Source organism: Morone saxatilis, unplaced genomic scaffold, assembly GCF_004916995.1.
Source record: "Morone saxatilis isolate NCDOM2014 unplaced genomic scaffold, NCSU_SB_2.0 Contig6, whole genome shotgun sequence".
Taxonomy (NCBI): domain Eukaryota; kingdom Metazoa; phylum Chordata; class Actinopteri; family Moronidae; genus Morone; species Morone saxatilis.
The window spans coordinates 531,829-547,918 of record NW_023340206.1 but is presented as its reverse complement, the minus strand read 5'-3'; the positions used below and the strand labels follow the sequence as shown (position 1 = coordinate 547,918).

Below are 16,090 nucleotides of genomic sequence, written 5' to 3'. Positions count from 1 at the left end.
GCTGTCTAGCTTTGCACAAGAATATGCGCTGCAAGGGCAGTACACATATACTGTATATAAATATATATTAATATACATATTTATACAACTGTTAAGTAGTTATGCATTTATCATTATGAAAAACTAAGGACCAGATTTCCTGGCAAAGTGAGCTTTGTAAAATATATATATATAATAATATCATAGCAGCATTGGCTGTTAAGCAATCTCTTGTGGGTTTGGGAAAGATGAGCCACAAAACCCCTAGGCTGGTGAGGATTACCATCTCTCTGTAATCTTAAAGGACCAATGTATAGAATTCAGGGGTATCTGGTGGTGACGTTGCAGATTGCAACAAATTAAATACTATCTGTAATTATAATATATAATAATATATTTATAATTCCTGATGAAGGACACCTACTAAACAGTTACAGTGAAACTGTCTGTTAACAATTCTTGATATCATACTAAATAAAGAAATAAATAATAAAGGTGGAGGACTTGTTGAGACTGGTTTATGTGGTAGCAAAGTAAATGAATGTCACCTTTGACCTATGTAGTTGTATATCTTGTGGCTTTAACCTCACCAGTCTTTAAGCAATTAAAAAATTAAAGACTAAATTAAATAAAGTAGATTTACCACTGCTGATGCAGACGATCAAGAGGACAACAGCAAGCTGGACTGCTTTCATTTTTGACTCTTCCTGGCGAGTTGATCGTTGTTTAAGGAACTGTAAATATTTAAAAATGTAAATTAGATCAAGTGCTGTTTGTAGAATGTTATGGTGAACATGAATCCAAACTGTTAACACCCAGAATACACCTCTTCACTGTGCTGTAGGTCAGTGCAGATGTGAGTAAAGATCTGAGGGTGAATCTGACGAGAGATTTAATAAATATCAAATACTAAACATTTTAAAGCTTATTAGGAATAATAGCTAATTTTTTATCAAATTTCTTTCCTTTGTTATTTTTTCCTTCTTCCTCCTTTTTACATTGTTCCTTTGTTCCCTCTCTACTGCCTGGTCAGTTTTTGTAAACAAATCTATAAACAAACCGTTTTACTAATCCAGAAAAGTAAAATAACACATATTTCTTTTTTATATTTACAGTGGATAGATTTGTTTTCATAGCAGCAAAAGACAGATATAGTTAATAATATGGATGGCTCCATTCATTTGGATGTCATAACAAGAGAGTCCTGGAACTGATGCACCTAAATAGAATCCACTCGTCATTACTGTGAATCTTCACGTCTTTCCTCCTTTCTTCTTCCTCTCTCATTTCTTTCAACATATTTGAAATACTCTTTCTCATCTTCCTACTCCCTCTACTGTTACAGCTTAACCACCAATAAACCTGGGACTTCATACACATTTTCTCAACAAATGACCTTTGTAGATAAAGACTTCTTCAATAAAGAATAAAGCAGTATCAAAAAATTACCTGCTTGTGTTTCCTGCAGGATAAAGTTCCTCTAGCAGTCAGGGTTCTTGCAGACCAATTTATAGCCTGGTGAGTCCAAATGTTGAACAAACAGTGGAAATCCCATTCTTACTACACACAGCTAAAGTAGCTTGGAACATGTTGTTTATGTGCTACCACTGGTTGTGCAAGAGGTTGCCCAAAAGCAGCTACAATGACACATCTCATCCAGACAAACTTTCCCTGTTAATTCCCTAGGCTTGGGGGTTTTTGGACCTTTAATGTCATAAATAGTGCATTTAAAAGCCCTGCACACCAATTTCGCTAGCTGGTCAAACTTTACTATTGAATGACATATAAAATCAGGGGGAACCTTTGTTTTACCCCTGCCCCTCAGACAGCCTGAGTCTGCCGCTGGTTCAGCATGTGACTGGGTATAGTACCCTACTGTGACACTATTTAGAGAACACTTAATACTCGCTGCAGGGGTTGCTGGTTTCAGGTGCCAACCATCTAACCTTCTGCCTAGGAAAGTAAATGTGCCCCAGGGTGGTTTGTTTATGTCCCACAAGCACATATGTGTGCCTCTCTCTCTCTAGTTTTCCTCCTCCTTATCCTCTTTTCACTCAACCACAACTCCTTCTGTTCCCCCATAGGACCCTGGTAAAATGACTCAAAACATTTATTACAAAAGTAAATGTTCAGCAGGCTTACAGGAATGATGAGGCAGGCAAAGGTCAATATTGGGAAATCAGTCAAACCAAAGTAAACAAATCCAAGCAAAAAGAATCCAAAGTCTATAAAACAGGCGATATCCAAAAATACGAAATTAAAAGTCCATACAACACTGGGAAACACTAGGAAATGGCTTTCTTGAGACACACCTCATTAAATATGACTAGGCTGCAGATAAGAACAATAACAAAATATTGTGAAACACGTAAATATAAAATCTCACAGTATATTAAATGAAAGACAAGTATGTAACACAACAGTGTAACATACACATGTACAGTTTTTCAAATGTATATATGGTGTACAAAAGTTCAGATCAGGAAATGGTTTTCACTATTTGTAGTTTTCAGGTTGGAGGTTCCCTACAGAGAGCTGAAGTAAAACCAGAATAGCCAGGTTGAGTTCTAGAAGTAAGAAAATCTAATTCAACATTTTTACAGACCAATGCATTTAAGATTTCTTTCACATTTCAATGTATTTTCAGTCACATTCATGCATACTTGTGTTATATCCATCTAGTAAAAAACATGTTACATGAAGTATTTCATATAACTTTCTGATACTGTCTATGCTAAGTACATCTCACATTTTACTCTTTTTAAGGCATTTTTAGATTTCAGCTCTAGATCATTTTTGCGGTTTTAACAAAACCATGGATGTATACCATTGCTGATGTAGACTATCAGAAGGCCCAGCTGTGCTGTCTTCATATTTTGATCATTACTGAGACACTTTTAAGATGAAAAAATATGTTTGTTGTTATTCCCTTGCAAGATGACCAGCTTTATAAAAATATTCACATTGGCGTATTCCAGAGGTTGGGAGTTACATGACTTGGTCTTGAGTCACAAATTTGATAACATAGGATTCGACTTGACAAAAAGAAAAAAAGACTTGCAACTCGACTTGGACTTTAATACTGATGACTGATGACTTTACTGAGACTTGAGCCTCGAAAGACTTGATACCTTCCCCCAAGTCCAAAGATTAAAAAGGCTTAATTCCTCAGATAACTTATGTAACTACATCTCAGTCTCATTGTTGAGTAGTAAACAATTGAAAGCCTATTTCAACTACAACCAATAGGCTGCAACTACCTTAGCCTATTGGCTGTTTGACAAAAAGTTAGGGTTTGAGTTTGTACATTTTTGGCTGCAAACAAAGGCAGTTTAGACTCAAAAAATGAAACTCTTTCCTGGTGCTGGTCTGGACAGTCAGGCTGATACAGTATATAACTTATAAATAATTTAAAGTCTGGTTGCCGTGACTGTATCTCAGTTTGACTGTTGAGTAGCCTATCAAACATTTTTACCTCAGCAAGCTATAAGTTGCAAACAATGGCTTTGAACTTAAACAGTGAATTGCATCAAAACAAACTGTCTTGTTGCACATCTAGACAATCATGCTGGATCAAATATATTATATAATATAAGTACTAAAGATAAACGAAGTTAAAGTAATATACGTACTAAAGATAGTAGTAGTAATATACGTACTAAAGATAATAGTAATACTAGTACTAAAGATAAAAGAAGTAATAGTAATACAAGTACTAAAGATAGTAGTAGTAATACTAGTACTAAAGATAATAGTAATACTAGTACTAAAGATAAAAGAAGTAATAGTAATATTAGTACTAAAAATAATAGTAATACAAGTACTAAAGATAGTAGGAATACTAGTACTGAAGATAACAGTAATAAAAGTACTAAAGATAGTAGTAATACAAGTACTAAAGATAAAAGTAATACTAGTACTAAAGATAGTAGGAATACTAGTACTAAAGATAATAGTAAAACAAGTACTAAAGATAAAAGTAATACTAGTACTAACAATAATAGGAATACAAGTACTAAAGATAATAGTAATATTAAAGCTGCAAGCAGCATTGGGCGGGACCTCGCCATCAACCTACGTCGGGGCCTGCACGGCGTTCGCCCACCGCAACTGCGCCACAGCTTTAATTTATTTTTTTTTTTTCTTGGAAGAATACAACTTAACAAAGATGCATGCTTTAAGTTTTTATTGTGCTTTTAACTGGGTACATGAAATATTTCATAGTCCAGCTGGAGTCTTATTTATTGCAGCCGTCCCAGTTGCAGCAGCTGACCTTCAGTCCCTGAGTGAATGCCAGCTTCAGACACTCGGCCATCTTGAAGCAGGACTTGTGGAAAGTGTTCTCTATGGAAAGAAAATCTATGATTAATTGCACTTTACTCTTCCTTTTGCTTTTTATCTGTTCAAATGAATTACAATAAATTAAACTAAAATGCTTTTAATAGAAAGCATTTCAGTAATTTTTTTCTTGGCTTGATTCATAATTAAAGGGATTAATAGTCTGGTTTTTACTAAATTGAAACAGGAATCCCCCAAGGAACTGTCCTGGGTCCTATCTTTTTTACTTTGTATAACAACTTTCCATAAATATGCCCAGGTATAGGTCAGATGTATGCTGACGACACTGTCGTCCATGTATCTGGCAAAACCTGTGACGCTGTTTGCAGAAAAGCTAACCAAAGTCCATCTGCTTCGCCATTAAAAACCTGTCCAAGGAGAATGACAGTTGGCCAGCCCACAGTACTCACCATGAGGGACAGGGTAGGTAATTTTGGCGCAGGCATCCATTTCTGGAGGACAGGTGTCCACAGTCTCCACACAGTTTCCAGAGTCAGGGGCCTCACGGACACAGTTGTTACACTGCAGGGCCTCACCTAGCATGCATAAAGACAAACAGGTGGAGGGCTGCAGACAGATACTTGTTTTGCCAAAAAAACACAAAAGTAAAACATAGAAGTTCAAATACATCAAGATCAAAATCTGATGCTTTGTTAACAAATTCACAGACCTACTAGGAATATGCAAAAATACATGATGAAATTTCATCAATGCACAGCTAACCTATCAATGACTAAGGAAAAACCCTGAGAAACACCAATTTTTTTTATTTCACATATTTATCATGCCTTAATTGGTAGGCAAAGTTGATTTTCTTTAAAAAATGCAAAAACATAGGTTTAACTTGATTTTACATGTTAAATATTAATTTTAACATTTATTGAAACTGAAGTTGGTCTTGTGCAATGGTAGCCTTATGTAGGCTTTAAGCTACAGCTAGTACTTTAAATGTAAATTCCACTGTGGACATTCATGTGTTACGATGCTCATCTGCAGGATTCCTTCAGTAAGTCAGTATTTACCGTAGGTGACGGCCACCAGGAGCAAGAGAGCGAAAGCAAAGAACTTCATTTTCTATTTTTCTGCTGTCTGCAGAGAAAATTTAATGAATCAAGTTAAAGGAAGTTACAGTTACCACTTTGTGATTTTATTTTAAAATAATTATTACTTCATGTAGAAAGTCCTGGTCAATTTTGGAAGTGACACTTACCGTCTGGACCTGTGCAGGTTGCTGTGTACCTCTCCTCTGCCTCCTCTCTCCTTTTATACCACTTCATTTAACTGGCACGTCACTGATAATGCTCACTGCTGTGGGGAGTCCATATAGCTGGAAACGGTTCAAGTTTTTCCTCACAAATGTTTTTTTTGAAAGCAGTCTCAACTGAAAGCAACTTATACTTACTTACTACCAGTATTACAATATTTAATACAACTCTAGAATACGTAGCATGCATTTTTGCGTATTTCACGACCACCATAGTTTCTCTTTCGTGCTTGGAAGGGGAGGGTGAAGTGAGGGAGTTACAATCTGCAACTACACCGTAAAAAGATAGAACTATTTATTGAGTTAATGTTTCAGTACATTTGTGCCACAGGTTCTTATTTAAGGTATCACACAGTACTGAAGGGGGGGTTCTGTGAGTCATTCTTAAGGAGACACAGATTTCCTCTCATGCTCTATTTTAGTCTTGTTATAAATATTATGAATATTGTCAGTTGTCCTTGTATGTTAAATATGTTGGTAGGATGAGGGTTAAACAAGGTAATAGATAAATGTGGTGTGAATATTAACTCCAGCTGGCACTTTGCTGTGTACAACAACTCGACATTTAGATTAGAAAAGTGTGTCAGCAGTCTTCTTTCCCATGGATCAGTCTGTGAAAGAGAGAGTGGCTGAGCTCAGCACATGAATTGAGTATTTCCTTCTTTTTTTTCTAAATTTTTTGACCTTGCCCCACAGATCGCTCATTTATACACTACTTTCTGTATTTTCTGTATTGATTGACTGTTTTGCCTCTATATATTCCCAGGAATTACAAAAGCTAACTGATGCCACTATACTTGTAATATTAATTACTAGCACTACCACAAACTAAAAGACTGAGAAGAATGACATTTTGCATATAATACACTCAGATGTGGCCAAGATCATTCCCTCAGTATTTTTTCTGGGAATTTGAGAATTTTTTTATCTGATGTCAGTATGTTCAGACAATTAACATATCAAAATTGGACGTCACGTCTCCACGTCCTCCCACTGTACAGAAATTAAGCCATAATATCCTATCCTATATAGCTTCAAATAACTAATTAAAGCTGATTTTGTAACATTGTTTTTGAAAGGCACTATATAAATAAAGTTATTATTAATTCATTTCCCTGATGTTATGTTCTGCAGAGGATGGCAGATTTCTTGGAAAATCCCATGATATTTTACAAGTACATGTAGCTTGTTCATTTGACACCACGAAGAAGCAATGAGCCCTGGGTTGTCATCACCTCACACGAACAATACTGGATCAAACGGGGACACAGCAGAACACTGCTGAGTCAACAGCTCCTACTAAGGCTGTGAATGCAGCAGGTGCACTTCAGGTCAGTAGGTACACTGATTACTCGTGAAATATTACCTGAGGTGAATATTTATGTACAGTTGCTTTGGAGACTAAGGTAAAAAGATGAGATTGTTGGTGTGTCAGAATAAATTCCTAACATCAGTCCAAAGACACTTCTCACACAGCTGAATCAGCAGGTGTTAGCGAAGCTCTGATTGGTTGACTGTCTGAAAGTTCAGTGCTGATGATGAAAAGGCAGACCGAGCTGGGACACTTTAAGTGCATCATTTCAGCCAGCAGATGCTCTCTATGAAACAAACTGAACAAATACAGAGGATTGTACCTGTATGATTAAGTGTGAGACAGTTACACATTACTAGTAATAGAATATTACTTTTCCCAGTAACTACTAGTGTGAGAGCACAGGTTTTCTCTATTTAATGTCATAAGAATTTGTCACAAATGCATCTTGATTAAAAAGTCAAAAAGTTTTATGATTCATGCTCGTGTGGGACTGAAGTGTGTAAAGTTGTATGAATGTGTCACGTGGACAGAAATGCTTTTCTTTTTGTGTATGTATGTGCACAGTCATCACGTTAACAATAGTAAACTGTTCATTCACTATTTGTTTATTTTTTGCACACATTGATATTACAGTATATCACCATTATATCATACATATATAAGACTAAGATCCACAACATATCAAAAGTAAAGAATGAAAAAGAAGAGTTAAGAAAATAAGATCACTAAGTATCAATAAATCAGCATGAAAAACCAAATAATTTCTCCCACAGAGAAATATTGTTCACTGTCACCACAGTTACAGTACAAATATCCATAGATTAGACAGGGCTGTAATTGATCAGCAGAGTTGAGGAGAAACAGTGTTATAGATATTAAATAAATTGTACTTGGTTGAAATTACTGTGAAAACACAGTAAAAAAAATGGCTGACATCTAGTCATATTATAAAGTGGAGAGAGAATTTGGTTGTGCAACATTTTTATACATCTGAAACAACAACTGATCGTAGGATGGTAATAATCTGAACACATTGGTAAATTATAAATGATTATTTGGTTGACTCGATATTAGAGAAATTCTGAACAAATGTAACCTTAAAATAAAAACCAAACACAAATATTAAAGTCATGGAGTTTTCTCATCTGTAAATTATAATGCATTGATTTGAGAATCCTGAGAGATGTGTAATTTTTAAAAGTCAAGGATTAAAGTAGATATTCTGACTTTAATACTCATTAAAATCTTTTGTACTTAATTTCAGAATTCATCTTTTAATCTTTGAGATTTTATTTAATCTCAGTTTATTCAAATTAATTACAGAACTCATTTTTGAATTAAGCCTTAATCCTCTTCGGTATGCTAATTATAGATTTATGAGGTTACATTTCTCAAGCCTGTTATCATCCATTACAGCTGAGCTGTGTTCAACAAGCTCAGTTTGGACAGGAGCTCCGTTCTCTCCTTTGTGTTTTCTGTTAAAGACATTTTCTGTTTCTTAACATACAAACGCCAAAGCTTTGTTGAACGCACCTCACGTCATTTTTAATCTATGGCAGAACGGGCACACTGGCACTTTGATGGCTAATCACATGATCACTTAGGGGAAACAAATAAGGCACGAGCATGCACCCACACACTAACATACATATTACTGTTGTCAAATGAAAATTTCTCCAAGATGTAAATTTTTCATGACCTAAGAAAAACTGTATTGGATCTTATATTTGTTTTTTGTTAAGAGGTTTGAATGCCTTTTCAGAGAACGGTTGTACAGCTTTGTCAACATAAAGAGATCTTTTTTCTCATTAAATCAAGGTCATGAAAAATAACCAAAATTGAAGTTACCATGTTTTCACCTGACAACAATAATAAACGCACACATACAGACAAATCTCAACTGACAGGAGCCCTAGTTTTAAATTTTTAAATATATATTTAAACCCCAACAGACATATTTTGTCTGTGCTGGGTCCAGCTGAGTTAGCATTTACACTCAAACACACTTACACACACCCATATATACACTTATAGCATGCCAATTACCATGGTATTGGCATGACTGGGAGCTACAACAGGTAAACAGATAAAGATTTTTTTTCTTTCAGCTTCAGTCAAACTAAATCTCTGATCCTCTGGTGCTTTTCAGTCACATATTAAGAATCATAGCAACATTACAACACTAATAATTACCTACTGATAATATTTTGGCCATTAACAAATTAAAAGACAACTGATTAAGTAGCACAGTTTGGCCAGGAGTCTTTAAAAAGAGACTACAGAAAAGAGACACATCCAATCAGGGTCACAAAGGGCAAACAAGTATCTCTGCTTTGTTCCTGTGACTTCCAGCCAAACATTTCATACCCGTTAACAACTATCGGTCAAAAGTATACTGAGCTGCTTCATTTTTTAACGAACGGAATGCTTTAGATGAGCTGAATTTGCAAACAGGTGCCAAAAAAGGAGACATTCAGAAACTTTAAGTTTAGGCTTTGGGAACTGAGTGGAATTTAAAGTTCAAAATAAAACCTGAGGACCACCACAGACAATGATTCAGAAATACTACTTGGCCTGGGAATTACAAGTGAAATCCAACATGTTGAGTCTATTTAAGATTAGGATGCCATTAGCGTGGATAGATGCATTGCAGCTACACTGGGTTTAAATTGAGATTTGACAACAGTGACACAAAACTTACCAGAAACGGCCTACTTGCTGCCCAGAAAACTGCCCTGTGTATCAACTTTCACCATATCCTGACGGTAGTATATGATACAGAAAATCTGTGAAAAAACTAAGGTTACTCCTCCTAGTGCTCCGACCCGCATTGCAAGAATTCAACGTACCTAAATGAAAACAACCAATCCGAAGCAAGAATATAGATAGTTGATTGTTGAGTTTAATTCCCAGGTTGTCATCTATCTTCAAGTCATCAACCCAAAGCGTCTTTCTATCTTTCTCGGCTCTGACTGGTTGTTTTTGGTCAGGCCTGGTGAATTCTTGCAAATGCCAATAGGAGCAATAAGAAGAGCCAGAGGAACCTGATTTTTTCACAGATTATTTGTCTCATATACTACCTGTCAGGATATAGTGAAAGTTTCAGCTAATATAAAAAATGATTTTCATAAAAGTTACCTACTGCAGCTTTAAGCTACATTTACACACAGGCATGCAGTAAATATACTCAATGAGCAAAGGTCCGACAAAGACATTGTTTTGCAAGTCACTAGTCTTTAAAGGCTTGAGTTAAGTCAAAACCAACAAGTCATGTCAGGTCTTGAATTTTGTGTTTTGAGTCCTAAACACACTTTGTCTGCCTGCTGATCTGCAATGACATATTTTTTTCTCCTACTCAAGCAACTTGATTGGCTGCTCTCTTACTGATTATGTGTGCATCAGTTGGCAGGAAAATAAAGAGTTGATTGGATGGCACTATTTCATAACATAATGTTTACTCTTTGGCCTTAGGGAGGATGACAATTCATTCCAAGCCAAAAGGCTACATCCCAAATCACAAGTCAAAGGGCTGTAGTGCCCTTGAGTTGAGACTGTTTTTCTCCACCAGTAATTATGGCAGATTAAAAGAACTGATTCTAATCCTGTAACTTTGAGAACTGCACAGCTTGTTGCAGATTATCCTTTACTAACAGACCACAAAACAGGGCAGACACCCAGAAACCACCATACAACTTGGACAAACTCCATTAGTGCTGTAAGTCAACTAATAACTCAGTAACACTCATGTCACACCAGTATCAATACTTGTTCATCATATATGATATTGTGTGCTATATGTGGGATGAATCTAAATAAATAAATTGGCATAGTGGCAGACTGAGAACAGTTGGTTGGTTTTGGCGAGGAAGTCAAAAAAGCTATATACAAAAGTAAAAAAAAAAAAAAATGTAGAAAAACATAAGGAAATCCGTCAACAAAAAGTATACCAAAGGCTAGAACAGAACCAATTTACAACTCCAACATCCCTACCTTGAGGACATGTAAGAACAATAAAAATAACTTCAAATCAATATTTGAAGTGTCAAAATGTATTAACAATATAGGTTGTTTAGGGTACTTTAAAAGGACAATGAAAACCCTTTTCCATACTTAACATGGTACAGTCTGAATCCCTTCTACTATAAAGCCTATTGGATGCTCTTATATCCAGTTTGGCAGCCAACACTGTTTCACTGAAGTTGAATATAACCAATAAATGAATTTGTAGTGGGTTAGCATGCTCCATATGCTAACTTAACTTAGGACCACAGCTCTATTGTGCTGTCAGGAAAAATAAATAAATACAAAACTGCCAAAAGTCAAATGTGTTTTACAGGGCAGGGATTAGCACTGTGACACAAACTGACTGATCCAGAATTCACACACAGGTGATGCCAAGTGGGTAAATGAATGGCAACAAATTGTAAGTACCAAACAAGACTACAACACACAACAACCCGAAGTGCTAATGCTGCAGTGGGAAACATTGGTTGTGTGGCAGCTTATACGGTCATGATTATAAAATGCTTTACTTCAAAACCCAGAAACCCATATGGCTAGAAGCCAGTAACATGTACAATGAATACTAACCAGGCCAAAGATCCACTGTTGAGGCAATCCATTTTGTCATGTACACCAATTGACCCTACCTATGTCCCACCCATTTTTGCTATGTGCTAGGTTTGTCTATGTTGAGAAAACACATTTTGAAGATGGTTAAAAGACAAAAGTGACACATACAGGCATAGTCACATCTTAAATTAGCTAGCTAATGTCAGCAAAAAACTAGTTAACTCGCTAGTTAATTTACATCAATCGTTAGTTAGCTAGCTAATGGTTTGCTTATGTTAGCTAATTTAAGATGTGACTGTAGATATGTTGCTTTTATCTTTTAACCATAATTTAAACAAGTTGTTTAGCGTAGTCCACAGCATATCTAAGTATAGGGTTTCGCTGGCTACCAAGTCTCTTAACTGTAATTGTAGCACACAGCGAAAGGACGACTTTGGAAGAGTCAATAAGAGAGTCACATTTTTAAATTAAAATCCTGCCAATGTCACTAAACACAATGACCTTAAAGTCATGATATACTCACCACTTTCCTGCTCTAACACTAAACTACTTTCATGCACCAATAGAGTCCAATCTTTCCACTTTGCTGTTTTTCTTGACCCATATAAACTGCTATCAATGAACCATATTTACCGCCCACCAATACTGGAAACACTGGATAACTTTTACTGTAAACATTTTGCAAAAACATTTCATTAATAGAAAAGGAGGCAAAGGGGAAGGACTGGAATACATTAGTGATAAAACCATATGACTGAGCGGTGAGTATGACATGTCTATTATTGGTATTAGTTAGCGGTGTAAAAAAATATTGATACACTTGAGTATCGCAATATTTTGTTTTGTGATATTGTATCTATTCTCAAAGACACTGTATCAATTAATTATAGTTTACATGCAAAGATTTGTGGCAGGAGCATCTATACATAGAATATATAGTACAATGTTTTTGTATTACTGAATATTAGACTTAAATGTATGGAGTTGTGTCAGCTGTTTATCCCGTACCATTAAAATCCATCTATTCTGATGAGCTACAATGCCAAAATCACACTTACTATAATGACAACAGTTTAGTCAATTATAATATTGTGACAGGGGAAAATGTCTTGAAGTCCCGAGGTATTATTAATACAATATTAAAGTCAAATATAGGAAGGAGTAAGCTATAAAGAAACATACATAAGATATCAGGATATAGCACAATGTATTATAGAGCTGTGAGTCCTAAACCAGGTCCAGGTCCAGCACTCATTTCATCCGCATGCACAGCTGTGTTTGGGTTCTAACACTAAATGATCTGCTAGTAGAACCACACAGCTCCGATTCTACCGCTTACTTTAATTACAGCATGTCATAGATTGTCAACATTTGGTACCAAGTTAAGCGTTTAGAAATTAACCTGAGACTTCCACTGAGATGCAAACTCACACCTCCATTCTCTTCATCTTGCCTCTCTTTCGTTTGGGATCATAATTCTAGGGGGGCACTTGGTAACTGCTTATTTTTCTGTAGTTATTATTCATAATCACCCTTCTCTCTGTGTGTCTTTCTGTCAAAGCTGGAGGCCAGTTTCTTTTTTTTGTTTTTTGGCACTATATAGAGACAGACTGACAACAGCACAATACAGGTATACAGAGAAAAACTGTGGACGTCTAAGTCCAACTGCTATTAATCTCCCTATAGAGATAAAAGATGATAGCCAAACTGTGTTCAGGCAGGGCCTGAGACACACTTATTTCAGGTATAAACACATGCAGTTAGGACTTTTTGCTGGGTTTGGTTGGGTGTAATGGGGTGGAGGAAGAGTCAGAAATGTACTGCAGTTTGCCTGTATTGCAGTGGTTGTGTGAGACTAACCCTGCATTCACACTGGGACCAACTTAATCAATAAATATTTCACTTGAGTGCATTTATGTCCTGAATGATACACTCCCTGGTTATAATAGAGCACTTTATAGAGCAAAAAAGGCAGCACCAAAGCCAAAGAAGTACATGACTTTGCCACTACAGGGGTTAAATGGGTCTCCACAGTCCAACCAAAGGGACCCAGGGTGAATGGATGGTAAGTCACATACTGTTGAATTTTGTGCTGTAAGTTGTTTATAGAGGGGCTATAGTGAAATGTATGTACCGTTTCCACTTTACGCATGGAAATGGGAACTCAGCAGCTGTCTAGGCTGTCTTGTTGTTAGGACACTGGCCAATCAGAATGTAAAGACTGGTGGGAGGCAACATGAAATGTAATTGGTCCACAGGATCTTTTAAACTCTATGGTGTTTTAATGGAAAAGCAGATGAAGCTGGTGGAGTACCCTGATGAAGCTCCTGATTGTCAGGAGCACGGGTGAGCTAAAGACTAAGTGCTGTGGGTAAAGGGAGGGGGGCTTAGTGGTGTTTCTGGGTGAAGGGGTGGGATTTAGGTAAAGACCAGATGCTGCTGGTCCAACAGGGTTCTGGCAAAGTTGTTGATTGGCCCAATGGCGCTGAGTGACATGGCGTTGTCCCGCCCCCAGAGCAGGTTAGGACCAAACACCACAGCCAGGTTACTGTTGGTCATCTTATTCACTTCACTGTTGGCTGATACCTAAACACATTTACACACACAGACACACACAGAGAGGTTATTGTCGGTACCAGACAGACTGTATGAAGGTTCTGGGAGGTAACTGGTGGGAAGTGTACCTGAGCCAGGAATGTGATGAGGTATCGCAGTGATGCGTAGTTCTCCTCTGGCAGCGACTCTACCAAAGTCTTCATAACGGTCACCTGACTCTCACTGGACACAGCTGGAAATCACCAAACAAAAACCATCATGAATTAGAGCTTAGTTAGGATGGGCGGATAGAAAAAAATTAAACGGTTCTTCTCATAAAAAAAAATAAAAAATACATAAATACATAACTCTGTTTGAACATACAGGTGAAGTTGACAATTTCATTGTAGAGCTGGTAGGTCAGCAGAGGCTCAGGTAGTTCCCTCAAGAACGTCTTCAGAATCACGGCAGCCAAGTGGACATCTTCCATCTCTCTGAAATTTACTGTCGTGCCTACAAAACACACAAACACGCAATAAGAAAAAAAACTCCATCTACATGTTAAGCACCACATACCAAATCTAACACAGTGTTGCTGTTAGTTATTAACATTATTTGCATTCTTCACAAATAATTAGGGAAACTGGGATTCAGTAGTGAAATAGTGAGTTGGTAGTAAGTTAGCAGTGCAAAACTGACAGTTTACATGCAAACAATCGTGGCAGGAGCATCTATATAAATCTAATATATAAAATACATAGTACAATGTTTTTGTACTACAGTAGATTAGACTTCAACATATGGAGCTGTTTATCCCGTGCCATTAAAATCCATCTTTTCTGATGAGCTACAATGCCAAAATCACACTTACTCTAATGACAACAGAGTTTAGTCAATTATAATGTTGTGACAGGGGAAAACGTCTGGAAGTCCCATGGTATTATTAATACAATATTTAAGTAAATATAGTAAGGAGAGAGCTATAAAGAATCATGGATATAGCACAATGTATTACATAGCTGTGAGTCCTAAACCAGGTCCAGGTCCAGCACTCATTTCATCCGCATGGACAGTTGTGTTTGGGTTCTAACACTGAATGATCTGCTGGTAGAACCACACAGCTCCTATTTTGCTGCTTACTTTATTTACAGCATGTCAACATTTGGTACCAAGATCACCTTTAAAAGTTAAACTGAGATTTCCATGGAGATGCAAACTCACACCTCTCTTTCATTTTGCACATAGTTCTAGAGAAGACATTTGTTATCTGCTCTGCTTCTTTATCTGTAGTTGTTATTCATGATCACCCTTCTCTCTCTGTGTCTTTCTGTCAGACACACTGATAACAGCACAATACAGATTTACAGAGAAAGACTACTGACGTCAAAGTACAACTGCTATTAATCTCCCTATAGAGATAAAATATAACAGACAAACTGTGTTCAGGCAGGGTCTGAGACACACTAAATACAGGTATAAACACATGCCGTTGTTTTTCACAAGTTAAATGTAAGATCAGTAAGATGAGCAGCTGATCTCAAAAATATCTTTTTATGCACAGGTGTGATTGAATAGAAAAAACCTCCTATTTCTGAAATTCACTGCAGCAGAGAGAAACTTTAAGCAGGCTATGAAGAAATGTCTAGCAAATAAAGACCTTGCACACATGTAGCTCAGTGTCTTCCTGTCTGTGTAGACAGGAAGTCCAAAGGCAAAACAATAGAGTGGGAGCATTTCCATGTTGCTAAAACTCAAAAGGTCAATTGAGTGGTTAAACAGGCCTGTGGATCCTACCTGAATTGTATCTGAGCTGGACTTCCTTCACCAGAGTCACATTGGCAGATCGTCTAAAGATCCCCTCGATTTCTAAACCTGACACACAGACAAAAGAACAAAATGGCATGTTTTACTGAGAGAAATTAGAGTGAACTAGTCAATTAGTGCATTATGTCTATGGTTGTGTTTCTACCACCACAAGAAAAGAGTTACCTTGGTCTGAAAGGAAACCAATGGTGTCTCTCATCACCACAGGAACACAGTCCCCATCTGGACTCCTCTGTCTGAGCCTGACACACACACACACACAC

The 16,090-nt window shown here is 36.8% G+C and overlaps 2 protein-coding genes and 1 long non-coding RNA gene across 3 annotated transcripts in view; all 3 read right to left on the bottom strand.

Moving 5' to 3' along the window:
• The window catches only part of LOC118339999, a 3,543-nt gene extending 1,960 nt beyond the window's left edge, over nucleotides 1-1,583 (bottom strand). Inside the window, exons 1-2 of the long non-coding RNA XR_004797348.1 lie at nucleotides 1,429-1,583; nucleotides 623-713 (exon numbers count right to left, since the gene is read on the bottom strand). This is a non-coding gene — a long non-coding RNA (uncharacterized LOC118339999). The remainder of the gene's footprint in view (nucleotides 1-622; nucleotides 714-1,428) is intronic.
• A 2,567-nt stretch (nucleotides 1,584-4,150) lies between these two features.
• LOC118340059 (CD59 glycoprotein-like) lies at nucleotides 4,151-5,557 on the bottom strand. Its single transcript, XM_035677911.1, has 4 exons — nucleotides 5,528-5,557; nucleotides 5,340-5,406; nucleotides 4,728-4,853; nucleotides 4,151-4,323 (listed from the first exon to the last, which is right to left on the bottom strand). Exons 2-4 carry the CDS (start codon nucleotides 5,386-5,388, stop codon nucleotides 4,217-4,219), a joined length of 282 nt encoding a protein of 93 aa, XP_035533804.1. The 5' UTR covers nucleotides 5,389-5,406; nucleotides 5,528-5,557; the 3' UTR covers nucleotides 4,151-4,216.
• Nucleotides 5,558-7,480: 1,923 nt separating this feature from the next.
• Nucleotides 7,481-16,090, bottom strand: part of arhgap1 (Rho GTPase activating protein 1) — a 22,233-nt gene continuing 13,623 nt past the window's right edge. Inside the window, exons 9-13 of the mRNA XM_035677580.1 lie at nucleotides 15,993-16,069; nucleotides 15,798-15,875; nucleotides 14,388-14,516; nucleotides 14,153-14,256; nucleotides 7,481-14,054 (exon numbers count right to left, since the gene is read on the bottom strand). Of these exons, the coding sequence (XP_035533473.1) occupies nucleotides 13,887-14,054; nucleotides 14,153-14,256; nucleotides 14,388-14,516; nucleotides 15,798-15,875; nucleotides 15,993-16,069 (556 nt within the window). The 3' untranslated portion in view covers nucleotides 7,481-13,886. The remainder of the gene's footprint in view (nucleotides 14,055-14,152; nucleotides 14,257-14,387; nucleotides 14,517-15,797; nucleotides 15,876-15,992; nucleotides 16,070-16,090) is intronic.